At 40.0% G+C, this 23,707-nt stretch overlaps 2 protein-coding genes across 2 annotated transcripts in view; both read right to left on the bottom strand.

The window, feature by feature from the left end:
- Positions 1-2: 2 nt before the first annotated feature.
- On the bottom strand, positions 3-5,789 carry LOC125380979 (cadherin EGF LAG seven-pass G-type receptor 1-like). The gene is made up of 4 exons (XM_048396783.1): positions 5,374-5,789; positions 3,895-4,088; positions 2,751-2,990; positions 3-722 (listed from the first exon to the last, which is right to left on the bottom strand). The coding sequence occupies exons 1-4, from the start codon at positions 5,760-5,762 to the stop codon at positions 445-447; spliced, it is 1,101 nt and encodes a 366-aa protein (XP_048252740.1). The 5' UTR covers positions 5,763-5,789; the 3' UTR covers positions 3-444.
- Positions 5,790-6,963: 1,174 nt separating this feature from the next.
- The window catches only part of LOC124144897 (protein dachsous-like), a 105,113-nt gene continuing 88,369 nt past the window's right edge, over positions 6,964-23,707 (bottom strand). The window contains exons 50-61 of the mRNA XM_048396705.1: positions 22,465-22,648; positions 20,708-21,128; positions 19,426-19,619; positions 18,404-18,646; positions 15,415-15,662; positions 14,135-14,318; positions 12,717-13,137; positions 12,016-12,209; positions 9,874-10,116; positions 8,794-9,041; positions 7,490-7,673; positions 6,964-6,971 (exon numbers count right to left, since the gene is read on the bottom strand). Of these exons, the coding sequence (XP_048252662.1) occupies positions 6,964-6,971; positions 7,490-7,673; positions 8,794-9,041; positions 9,874-10,116; positions 12,016-12,209; positions 12,717-13,137; positions 14,135-14,318; positions 15,415-15,662; positions 18,404-18,646; positions 19,426-19,619; positions 20,708-21,128; positions 22,465-22,648 (2,772 nt within the window). The remainder of the gene's footprint in view (positions 6,972-7,489; positions 7,674-8,793; positions 9,042-9,873; positions 10,117-12,015; positions 12,210-12,716; positions 13,138-14,134; positions 14,319-15,414; positions 15,663-18,403; positions 18,647-19,425; positions 19,620-20,707; positions 21,129-22,464; positions 22,649-23,707) is intronic.

The following is a 23,707-nucleotide window of genomic DNA, read 5'->3' as shown; positions in this document are numbered from 1 at the left end:
ATGAGAATCGGGTGGATACAAAGTGTGAACCGCCTGACTGTCACCCTTCCCCAGCGTTGATTGTTGTTCTTGTTATCAACCACTGGTTCGCCTAGCCAAGATTCATAAAAAGGTCCACTATAAAATATTCTAAAAGATTGCTGACTGTGACGTAAAACAACATTTTGTTTCACTGTTGCCACAATATCTGTTCGCCTGTTTCAGGGTATTGAAACATCAACTTGATAAATAAACTTATAGCAACTATGAACCTATTCCTGCTATGGGACGTAACTGTGCAGTGTACCGTTCATTGTATGACCTTATGCAGTAAAGCCCACTCAATACAGACGGTACCGTTGCCAGCTAAAACGACCGGACTAAACAATGTCCAGACTTACTGGCAACAGCAAACAATAAGAAGAGGTTTTCGAATTATCCCTGTCCGAATTAACTCAGATTTACTTAATTTAAGTTGTAAATACGTTCCCATGTTGTTACCTTGACAAACACCAAGACAGTGGCCGTCATCGCCTTGTCTTTATCGGGTTTATCTACTGCGATTATCGAGATCAACATAGGATTATCTCTGAGGGTTTCAAAATCAATATTTTGGCCATGCACAATGAGGTCACTGTCATTTAGGGTGAACGCGTTGGCAATTGTTTTTCCCATAATCTGAAGAGAAAATTCTCCATTTGTGCCGGCATCCATGTCTGAGCAGTTCAGGGCCTTTATCACATCTGAAAAGGTGAATATTTAACAAAGACATTACACAGATCCTAAGAGTGACCATTTCAAAATATTTGATGTCCATTTTTAATACTTAGTTTATGGCTCCGAAAGATCAAGAATTATAAGGGTAGAAAAAATCAGGTGGTCAGGCTCGCTGACTTTGTTGATACATTTCATCGTATCTCATTTTGGTAGATTGATGCTCATGATGTCAATCATTGGATTGTCTGGTCCAGACGCGATTATTTACAGTCCGGTGTCATATAGCTGGAATATTGCAATATAACAACAAACAAACAAAATCAATAGAAAGGACAAATCTGCAAATATAAAGGGTCATTAAGCACACGAAGCAGCACGTATCATTCCATTGTTGTATACAGTAAACTACGTTTATACCGAACACGCTTATAAAGAACTGACGGATATAACGAAGGTATTGTTTGGTCCCGGCCATTTGTTATATATATTTATCATTTAACTAAAGCATTTATCCATGACATAAGCTTATGACATAAAAACATGTATGTCATACCCCAATGACATAAGTATGCAAATTAGATATGCAAATTAGATAACCGGAAGTGGGACTTTTTTCGCCGGTGCACGTGAGTAGGTGTTTACAAACAACATGGATACCTTTGATGTTGGAGACATTATTTCAATTATTCTGCAAGTCTGTTCAAGTATTTTGTTTAAAATAATCCGAGGAACTTTTTTTCTCAGCGAAGGAATATGCGATAAAGGAGTTAAGAGGTTGTTTATTTTGGTTTACACGGCAATGGAAAACATGTATCACTACGCACGATCTATACGTAAGATTTCGACAAGTTGCTGATGTTAATGTTTAATGTAATTATTCCTTAATTGGGAAGCAAAAATGTGAAAATGATAAATATAATTCATTACTCGTGTTTTTTAATATGGGAAATATCAACCTCGTCCCGTTAATGGGTATTTGCCTCGCCAAAGGCTCGGCAAATACCGATTAACTAAGACTCGGTTGATATTTCCCATATTAAAAAACACGAGTAATGAATTATATTTATCATTTTCACATTTTTGCTTATAACGAACTACAGTTGTAACAAACTAAAATCAGTGGTCCCTTTGAGTTCGTTATAACCGTAGTTTACTAGTTAACACTAATGACATAAAAAAGGATTATAAAAAGACATGCGCCCACCCACATTATGGTTTGGAAATATTATCGGTAACCCAGTGATGAAAACTTGTATTCAAGTTAAATTTAACGTGGCGTAGAATATTTTCAAATATTACTGAAATGTCACCGTTTTCAGTTTTGATCAGACCGCCTCCGTGGTCTAGAGCGTCCGCCCGGAGAGCGGAAGGTCCGGGGTTCGATCCCCGACCGCGTCATACCAAAAGACGTTAAAAGATGGAACTTGTTGTTACCCTGTCTGCGCTCGGCATTAAGGGGCTAAAACAAGGACTGGTCGGCTCGGAGTCAGTATACTGTGTCTGAGTGGGGTATTCATGATAAACTGCGGCATGGTATCTCAGTGAGCTAGCACTATAAATCGGCATCAGTCCGGACTAGTACAAGCAGCCACACAAACACACATACACGTACATGCACGTCGCTATATAAGTGCAATAATCTTGGATGCGACGTTAAACCCCATTTCACCTCACCTCACCTCACCCAGTTTTGATCATGCTTATATCAACTATAAGGTTGTCTAGGGACTGGTCATATATCATTGGGCCGGTGGGTGGTGGTGAGGTTAGGAAGGTGGGCATGACTAATTGTTTTCTTTTTCTTTAAATAATAAGGGATTATGATATTTATGTATTATGTATTTTGTAAAGATGGGCTTGAAAATATGTTACATGAAATATGGGCCAACAGTCCCGGACCAATCCCCCTACTAATAAATTACTAGTAACGTATCATTAACATTAGTTCAACCTTTAGTATAGATGATATACACCTTGGGACTTTGCTTACGTGTGTACTAGCATCCATGTGTGAGATTTTCGGCTTATTGTAAGAAAATGTATACTTATCGTACCAGTTGTATTTTCTGTCACAGAGTATTTTAACACTCTCGGTTCACACTGGGGGCCGTTATCATTTCTGTCACGTATGGAGATGTTGAACATTACACTCGAGGCCAGTCCGCCCCTATCTGTCACTGTCAAGTTTAAACCATCGAGCATCTGGCGTCCGTCTTCCCCATCAGCATCTATTTTCTTGGCGATACTCATTTGCCCACTGGTGGCGTCTAATTCAAAATAGGCACTGTCGTTCCCTGTACAGAGAGTAATGTAGACAAATACTTCCCAATCAATTATAGACAGTGTGTGAAACGTACTGTTTGTTTGTTTGTTGTTTAACGCCGCACTCAGCAATATTCCAGCTATATGACGGCGGTCTGTAAATAATCGAGTCTGGACCAGACAAGCCAAGACAAGTCAGAGAGCCTGACAACCCGATCCCGTTAGTCGCCACGTACGACAAGCATAGTCGCCTCTTAAGACAAGCAAGGGTTGCTGAAACCTATTCTACCTCGGATCTTCACGGGTATTGCTTCGGCTGAGATGACTGTGCCACTCGTGCCCCCGATTGACAAATTAAAGCACCACTGTTTTAATGTGCCGAGAAGACCAGACAATCCAGTAATTGACATCATGAGCCTCGATCCATGCAATTTGGATACGATGACATGCATCAACCAAGTCAGCAAGCCTGACCACCCGATCCCGTTAGTCGTCTCTTACGACAAGCATAGTCGCCTTTTAAGGCAAGCATGGGTTGCTGAAGACCTAATCTTCCCGGATCAAAAGCGTTTGGCATTATCAAAGTATGAATATAATACACTGGATAATTGAGGATTGGCTAATTAATATTGTGAAAAAGTTTTGCATCATCAAAGTATGAATTAGCTAATCCTCAATAATCCAGTGTATTATATCTATATTCCATTGTGATAAGTACCCTGGACCCTATTGTCTCCGTAGTTTCGGTTTGAAATATCCTCCCAATCAAATTACTCTCACAAGCGAGAGAATTTATGTGCTAAATCGAGATAGGAGAGATGGTGAACAAAATTATACGCTGGATAATGGAGTGTGACATTAGTCTATATTACATACATAGTATCTGAGCGAAAAGCTTTATCAATGACTTACATTAAGGAGACAAACACCACATACCATTCAGAACGAACGTGAGCTTATCATCCTTGTCGTTGTCCTTGACCTTGTATATGCCACTTATGAAGGACCCTACTTCCATCTCCTCTGGAAGTTCACGAACATCTGAAAGCTTTATTTCAGGAGCTTCATCATACACATTTTCCACTGAAATGTGCACGAAAAAAGGAACGTCATTTTCGTCGTCACTTGCACTGAAACAAATCCATGTGAAGGTGAGCCATGAAATAATCCTGTGTAATATATTAAGTACCTCATGGATGTGCTTGGAAACCTTTGTTTGTATTATCGTGACATAATCGTTGCACATCATTATCAGAGGGCACTACATTTGCTTCTGAGGATTGCAATAATTGAATGCACTGATGCCCCCTCAGCGTCAAAGACGTCGTTTGACGACCGAGGAATTAGGCATGCTTGAAACTGGGTCAACAAAACGTCATGTTCTAAACGTCTTTGGCGTTAGCCAAAGTGTGATCAACAGGGCATGAACTCGACACCAGACGTTTGGATCAGCTACCCAGCGACAAGCAGGTGGTCGACAATGTTCCACCACACAGCGAGTAGACAGGTTCCTCCTGATGCAGCAAGACGTCATAATTTCGTGACTGCCACCATGCTCAAACATGACCTGCGGAACGCTAGTGGCGTTAACGTTTCTACTCAGACAGTTCGTAATCGTCTCAGTGAGGATGATTTTGGGGCACCGAAGGCATGCAATCGCATCCCAAAGACCCGACATCACAGGCACGCACGTTTGGATTGGCTGGAGATCATGACTGGGCTCCAGTACTTTTCACTGTTAAATCGAGATACTATCCAGACTTGGACGATAACGCACAACCACGGTTTGCAAGGATCGTTGATGCCTACTTAGAGCAGGAGACCATTATCCGCATAGAGTGGCCCGCCCTGTCACCTGACGTCGACCCTGTCGAATACATGTGGAACGACCCGCAGATCGTCCTCTCACGACGCCCTGTCCCTTCGGCAACTCTACAGGAATACTCTTACTGAAGAGCGGAACAATCTTCCCTTGGCAACCTTCCAGACACTTATTGGGAGCATGAGACGACGGTGCCAGGCTATGCTCGCATCACGTGAATCACATACGCGCTACTAAGAGGTTGTTTGTTTTTACATTGAATGTATTTTCATGAGTTTTTACGTTTCAATGTTGGTCAGATACTCTCATTTTGACGGGTGATCTGGCTGCTTATTGGTCGAATGTTTGTTGCATTGTGTGGCACATGACAACGGACATTTGTTCATGAAACATGTCTTCGCGCAATACTGTCTTTAGCTATTTCAACAGATGGATACAATTTGACGTATAACCTTTTAAAGTGGTGATCCTTAGAAACCGTTCAGTATTACAATGTACATAATGTCCGAAAATAATGTAAACCAAGAGGTCTTTTCTTAGCTCTCAACAACTGCCACTAACGCAGTGATGTTCAAAAATAATAATTTACTTACCTTGCTTTAATGATGTAAAATGACTTTTCTTCATAATCCAGTTCCTTCACTGATATAAGAGTGTGCGTGTCGAATGTGAATTCACTGGACATTTTCCCATCTACTTTAAGTGTAACGTTCCCGCCATCAGGATCGCTGGTGGTAACATTGAGAACTTGTCTCCCTTTTTTAGTGGATTCAGGCACCGAGACACTAAACATGGTTTTCTCCAGATAAGGCGGCTGGTTGCCTGAATGTTTGATCTTGACTCGTAGAGAGCCTTGTATTGAATTGGGGAAGAGCCCGCTGTCTGTTGCCATGACAATTACATCATAATATTTGACGGTTTTGATGTCCAGCTGTTTCAGAAGACTGTCTTGAAGATATAAATTCCCTGTTGATTCATCCATTGAAAACAAGCCTGTCACATTTTCATCTGTATCTAAACACAGGAAAATGAACACAAAAAAAGAATCGATCATAGTCAATGAATCAACAGTAATATCGGGTCATTCATACAGCCCTCATATTTTAATAATCCAAAATGTTAATGTTGTGTGCAACTATTCATATCTGAACATTTATAAATAACACATGTGCATGCATGTTCATAGATAACTGGAAACAAAGCCATTAAGTTTCCAGAAATATGAATTCGAAAAATATTTTGATTATATTTGTTAATGTTTGATCTTGATATAAAATGTATTGCTGTCAGTAACATTGACTCCGCCATGTTGACTGCTAAAACCTGTTTCAATATTTAGGAAAGTCGTAAATAATTATTTATTGTCTTATGGAGGACACGTGTGAGTAATTATGTTTTTGACGGGAGCGCATTGACGGAATCCTTTACCCTAAATAGTAGGGGATGCCTAATGGTGAAAGCGTTCGCGCGTCACACCGGGGTTCGATTCCCCACATGGGTACAATGTGTGAAGCCCATTTCTGCCGTGATATTGCTGCTGGATAATTGCTAAAAGCGGTTTAAAACCATACTCACTCACTCATTCGCCCTAAATACATGATTTGTAATGTGGAGATATTACGTTACGATTTCTTTGATAGCAATTTCGAGTTTCTTGTATGCTGAATATAATGTTTGAAATTGATGATGATTTCACTCATCATTACTATAATTGTTTATAAATGACGCATATTTAGATCTATACATAACGTCCAAGAAGTGGTCATTGATGTGCTTCGAACTCAGGCGCCTATCAATTAAATGCGCCTATTCCATACGTTAAAAAATATCCTGCATACCACCTGTACCGAGTTAGAGCTATATTGAAAAGCGCAATAGCGAGGGAACACTGTACTCTTGTTTTCGGACAGGCAGATTGGATAGGAATATATATATATAGTGGAAGCTGCAACTAAAATCACACGATATTTGAAGATATTATTCCTGATAAAATAATAATTTCAGATAAATTTTTTTTCAAACAATTGCATCAAAATCATTGGGTGATTGATGTAGTTACCGAGCTATCAAAACAATACCATGGAATTGGGAAATAATTGAAATGATGTCAAGAATTGAAAACACCAGTTTCAATTTGGTCATTCTTTGTGTACTGAAGAAAACCGTTAGTTTTGAAGATATGCTCACATCCCTGTGAAATGAGTCAAAGTCAAACTTGTTGCCATGAAAATGGAACAAATAATAATTCTAAAAATCCTTAAATAGCAAAAGGCATCAGTTGACAATTTGGTCTCTGTGTGTACAGAATTTAATGAAAGAATATCTATTAGTTTTGGAGATATGGTCCGATAAACACACCACTATGAGTCAAAGTCAAACTGTTGCCATGGAAACGGAAAAAATTATATTGTAAACATTCCTAAATAGGAAAAGGCATTAACTGACACCCTGAATTTTGAGCGTGCCAAGTTTCATGAAGGAATATCTATTAGTTTTAGAGATATGATCCGGACCCATAAAAATATTATGGACGGACGCACAGACACGCTGAATACTATACCACACACACACACACACACACACACACACACACACACACACACACACACACACACACACACACACCCATATCACATACCAGGGGGATAATAAGATGACCTTTCTGAGTCTAAATTTTATAGACTATTTACGATTTAAAAGACACTGTACCTTTTGAGACGGTCCCTAGAGTATATGTGACATGTCCGTCAGTGCCCGTGTCCTGGTCAGTAGCCTGGAACATGGAGATGACCGTCTCTGTCCTGGCGTCCTGGGGGACAGTTACGGGTGGGAATGTCCCATTGTCAGACTCAGGGTACTTCCACACTGGTGAAAACTCGTTCTTTGACAGTGTCTAAACAGAAGTTGTAATACGTTCATACGGTATGTAATACTCATAAGCAAATGTAACTTAGTCTGATAATGGTCTTCTTTATCGTTTTTGTGATGTTTATAAAATAAAAAGGAACACTTTCCAATGTCATATCTGAAATGAACAGAATTAATCGAACGTTTCCGACTGTATATCAAGCATAGTGTCATCACCATTGGATAGTGATACACATGATATAGTCAGAATTGTACAATGGACTATGCTGTGACAAAATTTCTTATAATCTTGGAGTTTTGTTGCTTGAGTAAAACATATAACTTGAAGATTTAAACTGATTTAAAAAGTTTCATTAGGGAGAATTCGGAACCCCAGCAAGCTTCCTAAAAACTCTCTTTTTCTGTTTCGACGTTTCAAACTCTGCCCAGCAAATCGGGTCTTCAGACTTTGTGGTGAAATGTGTTCTTTTCAGACATTATGGAGAGCATTGCGGTTACTTTCATTGCCAATTAGAGAAAATGTAATGTGTTTCTTTCACTTTGTCCCCATAACAAACATCAAAACGGCCTCACGTTCCCCTGTTCTGTCTTAACAAATAGTTGAGTGTGTGCATAGTTAAATGACTGCCCAATCTGTCAAGCCATGTTGTCCATACCTTCAAAATAATTATTTACTTCGCGTTGTCAAATTAATTTTTACTTGACCACAGGACCCGTGAAGATTCCGGGGTAGAAAAGGTCTTCAGCAACCCATGCTTGGCTAAAATGTGATTGTGCTTATCGTAAAGGCGACTAACGGGATCGGGTGGTCAGGCCCGCTGACTTGGTTGATGCATGTCATCGATCCCAATTGCGGGGATCGATGCTCATGATATTAATCGCTGGATTGTCTGGTCCAGACTCGATTATTTACAGACCGTTGTCATATAGCTGGAATATTGCTGAGTGCGGCGTTAAACGACAAACCAACCAACCAATCAACTTGACCACAGTTACTTTGAGTATTGAGCATTCATGTTATTATATCTTGTTTATTGGGTCCATATACTGCAAAGTATGAATACATAATGTAACTTTATATTTCAACAAAATATCAACTCCCTAAATTGAAGTTTAAACTTTAGGTAAGTAAGAGGTTGATATACCTGCACATATATCATGACATTAGTACTCTGACAGTCCTCCCTGCCAGGTCTGTCTTCAAGAAGGATGGTAAGGATGTATGACGATGCCCCTTCCTCCAGCGCCTCAAAGTCTATGCTGTTGCCTTCCACATACAGTTCCGTCCCCGACACTGTAAAGGTGATGTTGTCAGGTGCTCCCTTCAGCGTGGTGGTGAGGTTCACGTCGTCACTGTCACTGTCTGAGCATGTCAGACTCAGTAGTGGGTGATCTGTACGTTGAAGGAAGAACGTTAAATTGCTGAGTCATCTGTTTTACGAAACACATGCCTGTGGGTCCCATAAATTGTGGAATGACATAACAGGACATACAATGGTTATTGCATTGCCTTAGTGCACAGAAGTGCTAAACATTATTTGTTTGTTTCTCGTTTAACGGCGCACTCAGCAATATTCAATAATCGAGTCTGGACCAGACAATCTAGTGAGCATCGATCCACATTAGGATACGATGACATGCATCAACCAAGTCAGCGAGCCTGACCACCCGATCCCGTTGTTGCCTCTTACAACAAGCACAGTCGCCTTTTACGGCAAGCATGGGTTGCTGAAGACCTATTCTACCCTTGATCTAACTTCGTAACAAAAAGTGTAAAATGAAGAACATGCCTAACATTCAAAGTGCAGGTTCGAGTGGTGAATTCGATTACCTCATACATGAATTAACATCCAATAAATGTTTGGACCAGATGGTTTGGTTGATGTATTAATCATAGATTTTTAACGCCGCACTCGACAGTATGCTGATAACAGGACAGTGAACGTTGTTCAGCCTATATTAGTAGAAATATATCGAGATGAAAATTGGTAACGCCCCTCCTGTATATTTGAAAACGAACTGTCCAAAATTAAACTGTTAGAATACTATTTCTTCTGAAAGCAAAACACAATTACTCGACCCAAAACACATTTCACAAAAAATGGTCTTTGCTATTGTTTCATAAAATAATCTTTACATATTTGGCTATATTTGGCTTTTGATATTATTCTTGTTCTGAATCCAGCAACTGCCATCACTGCTATGGTTGCAAAGCTTACACGTACCGTAAGTCGTATTCTCGGTCACATTGATCCTGTAGAGAGCCTGTGTACAAACAGGAGCATTGTCGTTGATATCGGTGATGGTGATGTTCAGTGAAGTGTTGGCAGAGTTACCTCCCTTGTCAGTGACGACCAGTACAAGGTCATGAAGTTCACGAACCCCAGAACGTCCGTCGTGATTGATCAAACTTTTTACAACCATCTCTCCCGAAGACACGTTGATGTCAAAATAAGTCGAGTCGTTTCCTGTAACAATAGGTACATGTTGAATTTGTAAAGTGAACGCCAATTATGTCTGTGCAGGATTAACGCCGCAATTAACCACCCTGCTTTTTCACTCTGGTGAACCAACCACAAAGTCCATGCTAATTTACAAGATTTTTATAATCAGTGTTCCCTTCAGCTTGGTCTTTCGATAAAGTTGAGACAGAAAATGCACCTTATCTGTCGACGGAGTCCATAGGAAGTACCAATCAGCAACGAGTATCTTAACGCATGGTAAGATAAGGTTATATGCCATGTGTTTCATTGACGCGCAATTATTGTTTGTTACTGTTGGTACTACGCATTCCTACGCATTCTGGATATGTTATCGTTGATACCTGCTTTGAAAAATGCGGTACATGGCTGTTATCTGAAAAAAGTGACAAGGTAACCCATAAATTTTATATGCTGGAAAATGACGAACTTCATTATAATGACATGATTATGTTTTATTGAGACACTTATCAAAGGTAGTTGAGTACACTTAACATAGCATATACGAGAGAAATATAAGGGAGATAAGGTGTGTTTTAGGTCGTGTGCCAGCCGTCACTGATCTTCCCGAGGCAAGCATGTCAGCTAGCCTATATCAAAAGCCTAGTTTTCACCCATCAAGCCCACTTTTCTTTGCTCGATCCTGGCGCCACATCACGTAGATCACGAGTTGTGCCCCTTGTAATGAAAACGCGACATCCAATCAGATTGCTGTTCTCATATCGTATGGCTCCACAAAGATTGTGACTACCATAGACGACGACCTTGTCGATCAGAAAACGAACATATTACCGATTTCATCCCTGACAGACAAACACAGGCAATCATCGACGGGTTTAAACGATGAAAAAAACATGTTCGTGTCAACAAAGAAAGTCAGGGTTAAATCACTTTCATACGAAAATGTACCAGTTGTGGATGACGATTTTGTGAAACGTTCTCGTATTTAGCACAGGAAAGTGGGCTTGATATGGCAAGGGTCGAAACAGGGCTTTGATAAAAAGACAAGTGGACACTCTTGCCTCGGGAAATATGGCTGTCAAGGTGTCCGTCAAATGGTTCGACATCAATACAGAGGAAGATATTTTAGATAAACAGGCAACAATTATGCCCGTAAGATAATTTCGTTGTCAACTGGTCAATCGGGTATATGGTGTGATGTACCCTGTGTTCGAGCCTAACTGTAGGTTCACGTAGGTACATCATACCCAATACTCATCGAGACTGGTTGACAAATAATATCACTGCGTATTGTTGAACGTGTTGGCACGGGTGGCCTAGTCGTCATCGCTGTGCAGAGTTGCGTCCCTCGGACATGCCAAAAACCTATGATCGTGGGTTCGAATCTCCGTTAACCCTGATTATGTTCCTATGTTTGTCAGCCCTCGGGAGTTTCACAAAAGTGGTAAACGTCTACGTCTACGTCCATGCGCTGCGTCATTTCGGGCATTCCTCCCACATCAAGCTGACACGCCAAGATATACTGTTCAGTGCCGCGTTAAACAGACATATTGGTGTCAACAAAGACAGGCAGTAGAAAAGCACTTACATACGAATGTAAAGTTCTGAGAATGACTGATCTCGTCACCTTGCCGCTTACAAGCGCAGTACTTGGGCGACTTGATTGAAAACATCGAAATACTTATAGAATATTGCTCTTCGCTTAATTGTTGAAAGAACTTCAACGCAAATTCGAAAATCTACATGTTTTCGAGCCCGGATGTTGATTTTGTGAAACGTTCTCTGATTGGACTGTCAATATGTGAGATAGGCCAATCACATTTAGCACAGGAAAGTTGATTTGATGTGGCAAGGGTGGAAACTAGGCTTTGATATAGGATAGTGGACATGTTGCCCTCGGGGAGATGGCATAATGATTATACATACCCATGAGAGTGTAAGTCAAATAATCTCCCCTGTCCCTGTCCTTCACATTGAAGATACCGCTGATGACAGATCCAACAGGAATCTCCTCTCGAATTTCTCTGACATCGGAGAGTGTGATCACTGGGACTTCGTCATATAGGTTCTCCACAGATACGTGTATAATGAATGATACATCATTTTCACCGTCACTGGCACTGAAGACAAAGAGGGTAACATGAACAAATTCAGTCATATGAAGTGTGATAACATTACATTTAGTCAATTGACCGTGGGGATCCCACCCCGATGGCGTGGGACGATGCTCACAATATCAATCACCTTGATTGTCTGGTCATGACTCGATTATTTACAGGCCGTCTTCATGTAGCTGAAAAACTGCTGAGTGCGGTGTTAAACAACAACAAAAAAAAACACGTACTGAATTAGGAATGCAAATGTCTGTACGAATTCGTCCAAGTAAATTCAAAGAACCTTGCTATCACACCAGTGTTTGCAAAGTGGATAAACGTTTCCCTACACCATCGTGAGTTAAGATCGAAGATGCTGTGCAGATTGCCAACTCAAATACTTTACTGAATATCTGCTATACAATATGTTCATGTATGTAACATTATTTGTTTTCAGAATCTATTTCATCAACAAAATCAACAATATTCGTAGTTTTCAAGAATGAAGCAGGCATTAGCAAAATATTTTATTACCTTGCTTGTAAAATGTAAAAACTCCTCTTCTCGTAATCCAACACAGCTTTGGTTACCAACCCGAGGCCATCAAACTGAAAAACACCTTCATCCTTCCCCGTCCTAGACAGTGTAACGTTGCCCCCATCAGGATCAGTCGCAGTGATGTTGACCACGACGGTGCCTACTCCAGCCGACTCGGCCACTGATACACTGTACACTGTCTTCTCGATATAGGGAGGCTGGTTGTTGGAATGTTTGACCTTCACTTTGATGACCCCTTGGATTTTCTCTTGCGGGAAGCCATTGTCCCGGGCCAGGATTTGTATGTCGTAATACTTGATGTCCTGGATACCTTTCTGTTTCAGCATGCTCTCCTTCAGGTACAAATTCCCAGTTTGTGGGTGGATCTCGAATAGTCCAGTAATGTTGTCACCGTTATCTGTTGACAAAAATGTTGAAAGAATCGATGTTAACAGAACATGTTAAGAACATAACTATTTTGTAATTTTCACCAATAATGATGGCAACTTGTATTGCTCAACAGGCACGGGTGGCCCAGTCGTCAAAAGCGCGACAATTCGCTGTGCAGAGTTGCATCCGTGGGGCAAGCCAGAAACCTATGATTATGGGTTCGAATCCCGGTTTGCCCCGATTATGTTTCTAGGTTTGACAGCACCATACCCGTGCTCGTGGGTTTCACCGAAGTAGTAAACGTCTGTGACAAGCATCACTTCAGGCTTTCCTGGGCGGTCGGGTAGCCTAGTGGTTAAAGCGTTCGCTCGTCACACCGAAGACCCGGGTTCGATTCCCAACATGGGTACAATGTGTGAAGCCCATTTCTGGTGTCCCCCGCCGTGATATTGCTGGAATATTGCTAAAAGCGGCGTAAAACCGTACTCACTCACTCAGGCTTTCCTACAACATCAATCTGACATGCCGTTAAATAACTGGAAGAAGCAGCGTTAAACTGAACTCACTCATTCACTATATTGCCTTCAGGCTATATGACGGTGATACATTTTTAACTCTAAGACATAGAGACCTTCGAATATATGTCCATATGTAGATCGATATGAGCGTATTTAACCACTGCACCGAAAGGATTTTGTCAGGACCTTACAATTACATCATCTTCAGCTATAAATATAGGATTATGAAGTTATCGAGATGTCATTGTATACAAATGCTATAGTACCGACAATGTGTAACAATGTGTCAGGCACTATGTGACAACCTGGTTTTTGTGTGTGCAAAGTTTCATGAGAAATACTTATTAGTCTTAGAGATATGATCCGGACAAAAAAAATATTATGGACGGACGGAAGCACAGAAAAGCTGATTACAATATCCCCCCGTATTACATACCAGGGGGATAATAAAATGACCTTTCTGAGTCTAAATTTTATATACGATTTACGATTTACAGGACACGGTACCTTTTGAGACGGCCCCTAGAGTATATGTGACGTGTCCGTCCGTGCCCGTGTCCTGGTCAGTGGCCTGGAACATGGAGATGACCGTGTCTGTCCTGGCGTCCTGGGGGACAGTTACGTGTGGGAATGTCCCATTGTCAGGTTTAGGGATCTTCCACACTGGCGCAAACTCATTCTTTGAAAGAACCTAGAGATCGAGAACTTCAGACATTCATAATGGATACACCGTGTACATACTAGAGACAATAGAGACAGTATACGTGTATACACATACTGCAGATGTTTTGTACATACTGAGACAGTACGAAAAAGACTCTGCATACATATACATAAGGGATTTTTTTATAAACAGGGGGATAAAATGAGCATACTGAAGACAAAATGTACAAAAATACATTCAGGAGAAACTGTGTATTATCAGAGAAACTGTAAACGTGGTAGTACTGGTACATACAGGAGAAGCTTGAACCACAGAGGAGATTCTTTATAGTTTCAGACTTAGTCACATATCTATCTTCAATGGTTCAGGACAATTTGTCAAAAACGAAAGCAAATGTCATTCTGGGAAAACAAAATGTGAAATGCTTGACATCCTCATTGATAACAACCATGTAAAATTTGGGGGTAATCCTTTTAGTCAAGAAGTAGGCATCCCTATGGCAGCAATTGTGACCCCTTCTTGTGGATCTGGTTCTATAATATAGGATGCACTGCTTACAAGCAGATGTGTTTTGTAGAAGATACATACGACAAATACCACACTACTCTTAACTGGGGCGGTTAGGTAGCCCAGTGGTTAAAGTGTTCGCTCGTCACACAAGTAGTTGCATCCTTGAATATTGCTAAAAATGGCGTAAAACCATACTCACTCACTCAATCACTACTCTTAACTACAAACTAAAGACACAAAGCTTTGATAAGTTACCCTTTAAAGTAAAGCATGAGCGTTAGGCAACTTTTATGAGTAGTTTTCTAAGAATACTTACATAAAATACTATCTTGTAAAAGTGACTTGTAGTATCATCCTCATTTTAAACTACTTTAATCTTTCTACACATTCCTCATTATCTACCTACCAACAGCTCAAAAACAGAATATCTTATAAATTGTATTTTAACTTTTTAGATCCCTCAGGCTCCAGTACAAAAGGCATGTAGAAACGAAAGTCTTTCCCCGATTAAAGGGTACATATCCTTCATGTACACTACAATAAGGGCACATTCTTCTGACATCTGCAGATTTTCTATATTATCTATACAACACTGGATGAAAGGTTGATATACCTGCACATATATCATGACATTAGTACTCTGACAGTCCACGCTGCCAGGTCTGTCTTCAAGAAGGATGGTAAGGATGTATGACGATGCCCCTTCCTTCAGCGCCTCAAAGTCTATGCTGTCGCCTTCCACATACAGTTCCGTCCCCGACACCGTAAAGGTGATGTTGTCAGGTGCTCCCTTCAGCGTGGTGGTGAGGTTCACGTCGTCACTGTCACTGTCTGAGCATGTCAGTCTCAGTAGTGGATGTTCTGTACGTGGGAAGAAGAATGTTACATTGCTGAGTCATCTGTTTTACGAAACACATACCTGAACGTCACATACACATACATTGTGGGTTGACATGTTACAGGATATAAAACCGTATTAAAACGATCACCGAAGTGCCTAACTTTGTTTCCAAACAGTTTATGTAAGATGAAGAACACATTTATTCATGCGTCCTCTGGTTCTAAGACTAGTCCCACAATGGAACCATGCATACGATCATTCCTTGCACGAACTAAGTGCTACAAGATATTTCCACATACATCATTTTCATTATGACGCTTATGTCAAAGATATTGGAAAATATACACTCTAACACACGCATTATAACACACGCTGTGTCCCATATATATTGACACCTACATGTCACCTACATTGTATCTCATGCATTATGTTGTTATGCATTCATACACATTAGGACAGATACTATACCAACGAACATACAAGGGGTTTTTTTCATTTCATTTCTAAATAATAATTTTCTTAAATTTGATACAGAGTCTGTGTGAGATGTGAGACAACGTGGACCCATTTGGTTAATCAAACTTAACAGAGCAATCCAATACTTTCGCTAAATTGTTGATGTTACATCCAAATGAATACCACTACATGTCAGCAAGTGACCAGACAATTAACCCCGTATGACTATGTATGAGTTCCGTCCTACTGGCGCGTACCATTAAGAAGAAATGGGTAGTGGGTGGACAAGTCCTTTCTCGGCTCTAACGAGTTCTAGTGACGAGTTCAAGAGCACATAATAGTACGCGCTGATGTGAGGCACCGATGACTGTGAAAACGGTTGCATAAAATTTGCATAGATAACAATGAAGGGGATCCGTAGCTGTCAAAATGGAATACCTTTATTACCCCAGAGAACAATAATGAATAGTGTCATGTCATTCATCAAGTGATTGTGAAGGATGAGACCTTAAGGTCGTGATAGTTGACTCAATGACATTACCCCATGTGATTGTGTATAGGGTTTCAGCATACTGTAAACGTAATATTGCTAGCTGGATTTATACTGAGATAACTGGATAATCATAGGACTAGTCTTCATATTCTGATGCGGTTTCTGTATCTCATCCACTCGTTTGACAGCTGTCCATTTTTCTTTCAACCGCTATTTCCCGTTGCCAGTAGCCATCTTCAACACACCGGACATGCTTACAACATTCTGACTATTCCTTGGCACCGATTGCAGACATTCGTTCTCTCACATGCAGTTCGAAGCGATGTTTCCTTGTGAACTGCAAGTTTTGTTTGGCAACAAGTTTCTTCTCATTAACCCATATCAAGTCAATTGAGTTTAAGTATTCATATTAAAGAGGTAAACGCAGAAAAGCCTGTCAATGTTGTTTTAGCATGGTATCTTCCATCTATCATCAACGCAAGATCAAGCCTTTGCAACCATGCTTTTATTTCATTTCTATTAGCGGTTGTTGGGCATTTATCCACTTGCTTGCTATGATATGATAGGTTGTCCAAAGCAATGACGGGCTTATCAGACTTAATGACGGTGGAATATTGGGGATCAGATTTTCCTGCAACCGTGTGGAGAAATTATCCCATCTCATTATGTTAATCACCTGTTTTTTAGTTTTGCATTCAATATAAGCAGTGTTTTTGGCACTGATCCGTTCTCGGACCCTGCATGTCCTATGATCAGCTGAGGTCTGGCCCCGGGCGGGGGTTGAACACCACCTATACCCATATCACCCTCCAACTGCCAACATTTTGGGACAGTGTGGTGCACACACAACCACGTTTCTTCAATAAAGATGATTGGCCGGTTCTCATCTCGGTTGTTTTTCATATTGCACGTAAGTACTGCATGCACTTTGAAACAATATATTTCCGTTTCATTAACACCTTCCAATTGGACTGCGCTTTAGGCCTTTCTAAAAACTGAAATGTTTAAAGATAAGCATACACTTTCTCCAGAACTCCCATAATTCAGATCAGTATTGATCATGTCATATAAATGTCTTGAGTTGGCAGTGTTTTCGCACTACATTCGAATTGTGTACAACTTGGCGAACAGCGCCCTGGTCGAAACGTCAAGTTGCGATTTGATGACGATTTTGCGAAGTATACCGGTGAGCTTTAGTGTAGATACAGACAGACCAGAGGCAATGCCAGCTTTTGACAATGGTTGAGATATCTTTGTATGTCTTTCTCCATGTAATTTATGACATTATAGGCCAATTCTCAAACCTGAGAATGTATGATTTGGACATGCTTACCTAGCTCTCACATGTTTGTTTGTTTGAAAATATTTCTTCAAACGACTTTGAGAGAATTCTGGTATCGACTTGTCACACCGACCTCTTAATTGTCTTGTGAGCAACACGTGTGTCCATGGGAGTGTAGTCAATTTCATCGTCATGACCTGCACACGCACAGTAACCATGCACCCTTTCTAACTGGAACAAACTATGACTCAGCAATCTTTGCCCAACTTCTGTGAACAGGCTACATGCACATGTCTCAAATGCATTTTGTGAGTTGGTTCAACTTATTCTGGATTACCAGTAAGCAATGGCCAATCTTCTCTCTTCACACAACCAGCCTGACATCTCATTTATACTTCAAATATCTTATCTGTTTGTGACTAATTGTTTATCCTTAAATAATATTCTTATTGTAAAAATATTTGTTACCCTAAAATTAAGTTTCCAAAAACAACTACCTTCAGTACTTTTGTCACCAAGCTTATACTTACCGTAATTTCTATTCTCCGTCACATTGATCCTGTAGAGAGCCTGTGTACAAACTGGAGAGTTGTCGTTGATATCGGTGACGGTGATGTTCAGTGAAGCGTTTGCAGAGTTACCTCCCTTGTCAGTGACGATCAGTACAAGGTCAACAAATTCATGAAGTCCAGAACTTTCGTCGTAATTGATCAAACGTTTTATAGCCATTTCTCCTGATGAAACGTCGATGTCAAAATACGCCGAGTCATTTCCTAAAATACGAGCAGAAATGTGAATGTCTTAAAACATATTAGTCATGACCTGTGTTAAATCACCTTTTACAATTGGCCATGCTTCAGTCCACTGACTTGGAGATAACTGACTTCAACTCTGAGATACAAACTCCTGAGCATTGAAAAGAATAAAACAGTACAGAACAGTCATCAACTGTTCTACCAATGAAGGTCAATCACCCAGCGATATTGATGAACACTTGTATTGTATTGAAAAATAGGAGATCGCAGGGATGTGTGTGTAGAGTTTCGGATAATAACTCCTCTTTTGTCAGTGTTGTTGCAATAAATTTCGTGATTTGGGTGTGGACACATACTCCGTCTTCTTACAGTTAAATTTTAATTTGGGAAGCGTGACAGAGTTGATGCATATCGCTGATGTTACCATGGCAGGATACTATAGGAACCATTATCTGTGTCATTTTCAATTTGAATCAATAACAAACGGGTGGAATATTCACACATGCAAACTCCATTACTGATATTTTCTTAGGCAACCATTCCCGGAATTTGAAGGAGTAGGGAGAGAAGGAGAGAAGCTCTAGAAACAAATGATAAAGTTCCAGACCTTATCAACGGTCAATGTTACCAACATTATATAAGCATGTATAGTGCCAATTGGAACACCTGATAACTTACCACAGTTAGCCGCAACACCTTCAACCATTTGGGCCCATGCATCACCCCTACTTAAAATATCAAAGGTAAACCTAAACAAATCCACCCATGACTGACGGAGTGATAAGACAAACACTTACCTGTGAGAGAGTAATTCAGGTTATCTCCCCTGTCCCTGTCCTTCACATTGAATATGTCACTGATGATGGACCCAACAGGCATCTCCTCCCGAATTCCTCTGACATCAGAGAGTGTGATCACTGGAACCTCGTCATAAAGGTTCTCCACAGATACGTGTACGATGAATGATGCATCACTTTCACCGTCACTGGCACTGAAGATTACAAATGCGTTTCAGTGTGCATATAACACTTAAGATACATGAACAGGGGTGTTTCTTATATGGCATATTTTGATATTGGACCTTGTAAACTGTTTCAGGTTTTTCCTGCATGTACCTCTCGATATGGCAATTCCTCACTATTCTTGATTTTCATCAAAACCAAATTTAAATTGACAGACCGGCAAAAGAAAGTATAAACCCATGTTTGATTGGGGCTATAAATGAAACAAACAAGAAACAGGTTTTTCGATGGTGAAGTAATGAGCAGGTATTGTCATGATCTGATTGAGTTGGTTCACAGATACCAGACATTAAGACATTGTGATGTTTTGATACGTTCTGTTGTCTGGCCGTTTAGCATCTCACCTTGTCAACATGGAACCCTTGAGAAAACGTATTTCTAGATCATTAAATAAAAAATACCTATTCTCATAATCCACAGAAGGTTTTGTTATCTCGAGACCATCAAAGAAAATTACACCATTATCCTTCCATGCCCTCCACAAAGGTTTAACATGAATCCGTTCCAACAATTCGAATTATGATATAAAGCAAAATCCTAATCGACTTTTCAGATCTCAATAAATATCTTTAAAGTTCGAGCTTTGATAAGAGTCCTTTTAGGCCACCGGGATGTGCATAATTTAAGAGATGGGCAAAACCTTTGCAAATCATTGAGAGTTATTAGAGGTGTCATATAAATGAGAATTAAAGACTGATTTTAGATGTTTTGAAAAAGAATTTTGCAATATCTGAAAATGAACACGTCTTTGACCCAAGTTTATTTTCTTAGGAAATATAGCTAATAACCGTACAAACATATAAGATGAACACTTCTTTTGGGGTCATGGTCTTGCTTATATTTAGAATTTCTCTCGAACTTCCAAATTTCATTATTTTTTACTCATTTTAACTATTCTTATATATTTGGTTATGCCTTAATTCTAAAACTTATTACAAAGCAAAAAATGATTTTCAACCATTTAAACATGTGTGGTATGGGTTTCATGGCAATACTTCAGAGGTTTCTTTCACTTTAAAATTTGATATGCAAACTTAATTTTAGAATATTTTATTACCTTGCTTGTAAAATGTAATAACTCCGCTTCTCAAAATCCAACACAGTTTTGGTTACCAACCCGAGGCCATCAAACTGAAAAACACCTTCATCCTTCCCTGTCTTCGACAGTGTAACGTTGCCCCCATCAGGATCAGTCGCAGTGATGTTGACCACCACGGTGCCTACTCCAGCCGACTCGGACACTGATACACTGTACACTGTCTTCTCGATGTAGGGAGGTTGGTTGTTGGAATGTTTGACCTTCACTTGGATGACCCCCTGGATTTCCTCTTGCGGGAAACCATTGTCCCGGGCCAGGATTTGTATGTCGTAATACTTGATGTCCTGGATACCTTTCTGTTTCAGCATGCTCTCCTTCAGGTACAAATTCCCAGTTTGTGGGTGGATCTCGAATAGTCCAGTAATGTTGTCACCGTTATCTGTTGACAAACGTTGGGATTGTTTATGTTTAAGTTAACTAAATTACTAAAGCATGTACATTGTATGTATGTAAATCTATGCTTGAAAATGTGACATCAACCAGAAACAGGAATTCTCTAACAGGGTGTTACCGGACGTCACATACACATAAATATTTGAAGTGTTCACAAATCAAACAGACAATGAGTCGAATGGGATGCAAATATGTCATTAAAACCAATCGGTGTTGCCATGCAAAGAGGCATGCTTGTTACATTCTTCCGTCCATGTCCGATTTATTTTCTTTACCCGTGTTTCGTTTCAAACAAGAAAAGTCCGATCCTTCATTAGCTTAAGGCTTTCCAAGTACTTCATATTTCAGTTGTTGGTGCAGTAGTCACTGACCTCCCCAAATCAAGACTCTTGTCAAGCAATGTTCCAGCAGCTCCGGCTGCACAACTTTTGAGGAGCAATAGCGCATGCTCTCTCCATGAAACTTTCAAAAACGTCATTAGACTTGCTTGATCAGGGGTACAATATTCAAGGCCTTTCAAATATTTTATGATGGACATGTGGGGTACATTTCCAAACTTGACTCATCAGTGACAAAAAGGATGTCCGATGTTATTCCCTATTTCGAATTCACCTTGAACAATGCGTTCCTGTATTTGTTCAGGCGAACAATAGCTTTTGTATTAGTTTGTGATGGTTGCCAGCGGCGGGGCAGGATGTGCTCACCTTTTCGCGAACACCTGGTATCATCACTATTTAATAGTTTTATAAATGCATGTTAAATATGATAAACTGAGTGGGTGAGTGAGGTTTTACGCCGCTTTTGGCAATATTCCAGCAATATCGCGGCGAATGAACACTTTAACCACTAGGCTACCCGACCGCCCCAAATATGATAAAGTGATTGTAGTGCTTTTAACAGATATTTATTTCTTATGATTATGGAAAGGTATATGTCGTCTTTATTTAAATCATAGATTGATCCCTTGGAGGTGAGGTGTGGTTCATTTATATTGTACTTATATAGCGACGTGCATGCATGTGTGTGTTTGTGTATGTATGTTTGGCTGCTTGTACTAGCTGGATTTTATAGCTCTAGCCGTCTGAGATACCACGCCGCAGTTTAACATGAATACCTCACTCAGACACAGAATACTGACTCCGAGCCGACCAGTTCTTGTTTTAGTTCCTTAATGCCGAGCACTAGAAAGGGTATGACGCGGCCGGGATCGAACCCCGAACTTTCCGCTCTCGGATCACATAGATATGGAGGGACATCTAAGGTAAATCACGTGCGTCAGTGTGGGGGCTCACTTCACTTCAACACTTAAAAGAACATATTACCTTTTGAGACGGTCCCTAGAGTATATGTGACGTGTCCGTCTGTGCCCGTGTCCTGGTCAGTGGCCTGGAACATGGAGATGACCGTGTCTGTCCTGGCATCCTGGGGGACAGATACGGGTGGAAATGTCCCATTTGTAGACTCAGGGTACTTCCACACTGGCGAAAACTCGTTCTTTGACAGTATCTAAAAGAAACATAGCCGTACAAAATTAAAAATCGACACATAACATCAACATATTATAACTTGAGATTGCCACTAACTGTAACAATGTTTTTTGTAACATTTAAAAAAAAGACACATCAATATATGACAGGAATTTAGTTGATAGTTGGCCAGTACTCGGTGACATCCGGATAAATGAATCACAAGTTCAGAGCAGTTATTTCACGCACATGTTTGCAAACTCAAAATGGTTAGTCACAACACATGTATGTGTTGGCGTTATTTAGTTCCTCTCACTTCTCTCAAACGCTGGAGACATTTTGTAGCAGGCGTAGCAGATATAATTCATCTGATATCAACGCAGTTTCTGGTTTTAGGTGACCAAAATGTATTTGACAACCATTCACACGTCAAGTTGAAACCATAAACTGTTGGCTAAAATACTGGGGAGAACAGAGACCGATTCTCGACAAAAGTTTGCCCCAAAATAGTTTGCAAACAATTTTTGCAATGTTCACACACATAAAGTTATGTTTGCATGCATATATTGACAAAGTGTAAGTTTGTGGCGTGAAACCACCTCTGGTAATATGGGAAACATTGCGAGCAGAGACGAAGGGTGTAATTTTCTTTTCATTAAAATGTTTAGAATGGTCGAAGTGTGTGTACTCACTCTTCTATAGTCATAAATAAACCCAAATACGGGATAAAACATGTTCATAATAGCGCTAGAATATTTCTAATATCGGCGTGAAACCTTAATCATATTAGTTTAGTGCATTTTACAAAGAGTTAAATCATACAATAAATGCATTAATATTTAGGAGAAATGACAACAATAGGTCGTGCTTGAGGAAATATTTTAGGGACCGGTTATTTGATATTCTAGGGCAGCTGGGAGTTTTATTCTTTACAGAATATGTTTTCGGACACTTTTTTTAAACGCGCAATGTTTTTTGCTCTAAAAACCTGTTTTCTACCCACAAAACTATTTTCCGAAGCATCCAGCATATCTTATGAAAGATATATTTTTTTAATTTATTCGTAAAACCTCAGGCTTAATTTCTTTTTTCAAGTATT

This window comes from Haliotis rufescens, unplaced genomic scaffold (genome assembly GCF_023055435.1).
Source record: "Haliotis rufescens isolate VD_foot unplaced genomic scaffold, xgHalRufe1.0.p SCAF_16, whole genome shotgun sequence".
In the NCBI taxonomy this organism is placed as follows: Eukaryota; Metazoa; Mollusca; class Gastropoda; order Lepetellida; family Haliotidae; genus Haliotis; species Haliotis rufescens.
Note: the sequence above shows the minus strand (reverse complement) of the source record. Positions and strands in the feature narration are given on the sequence as shown.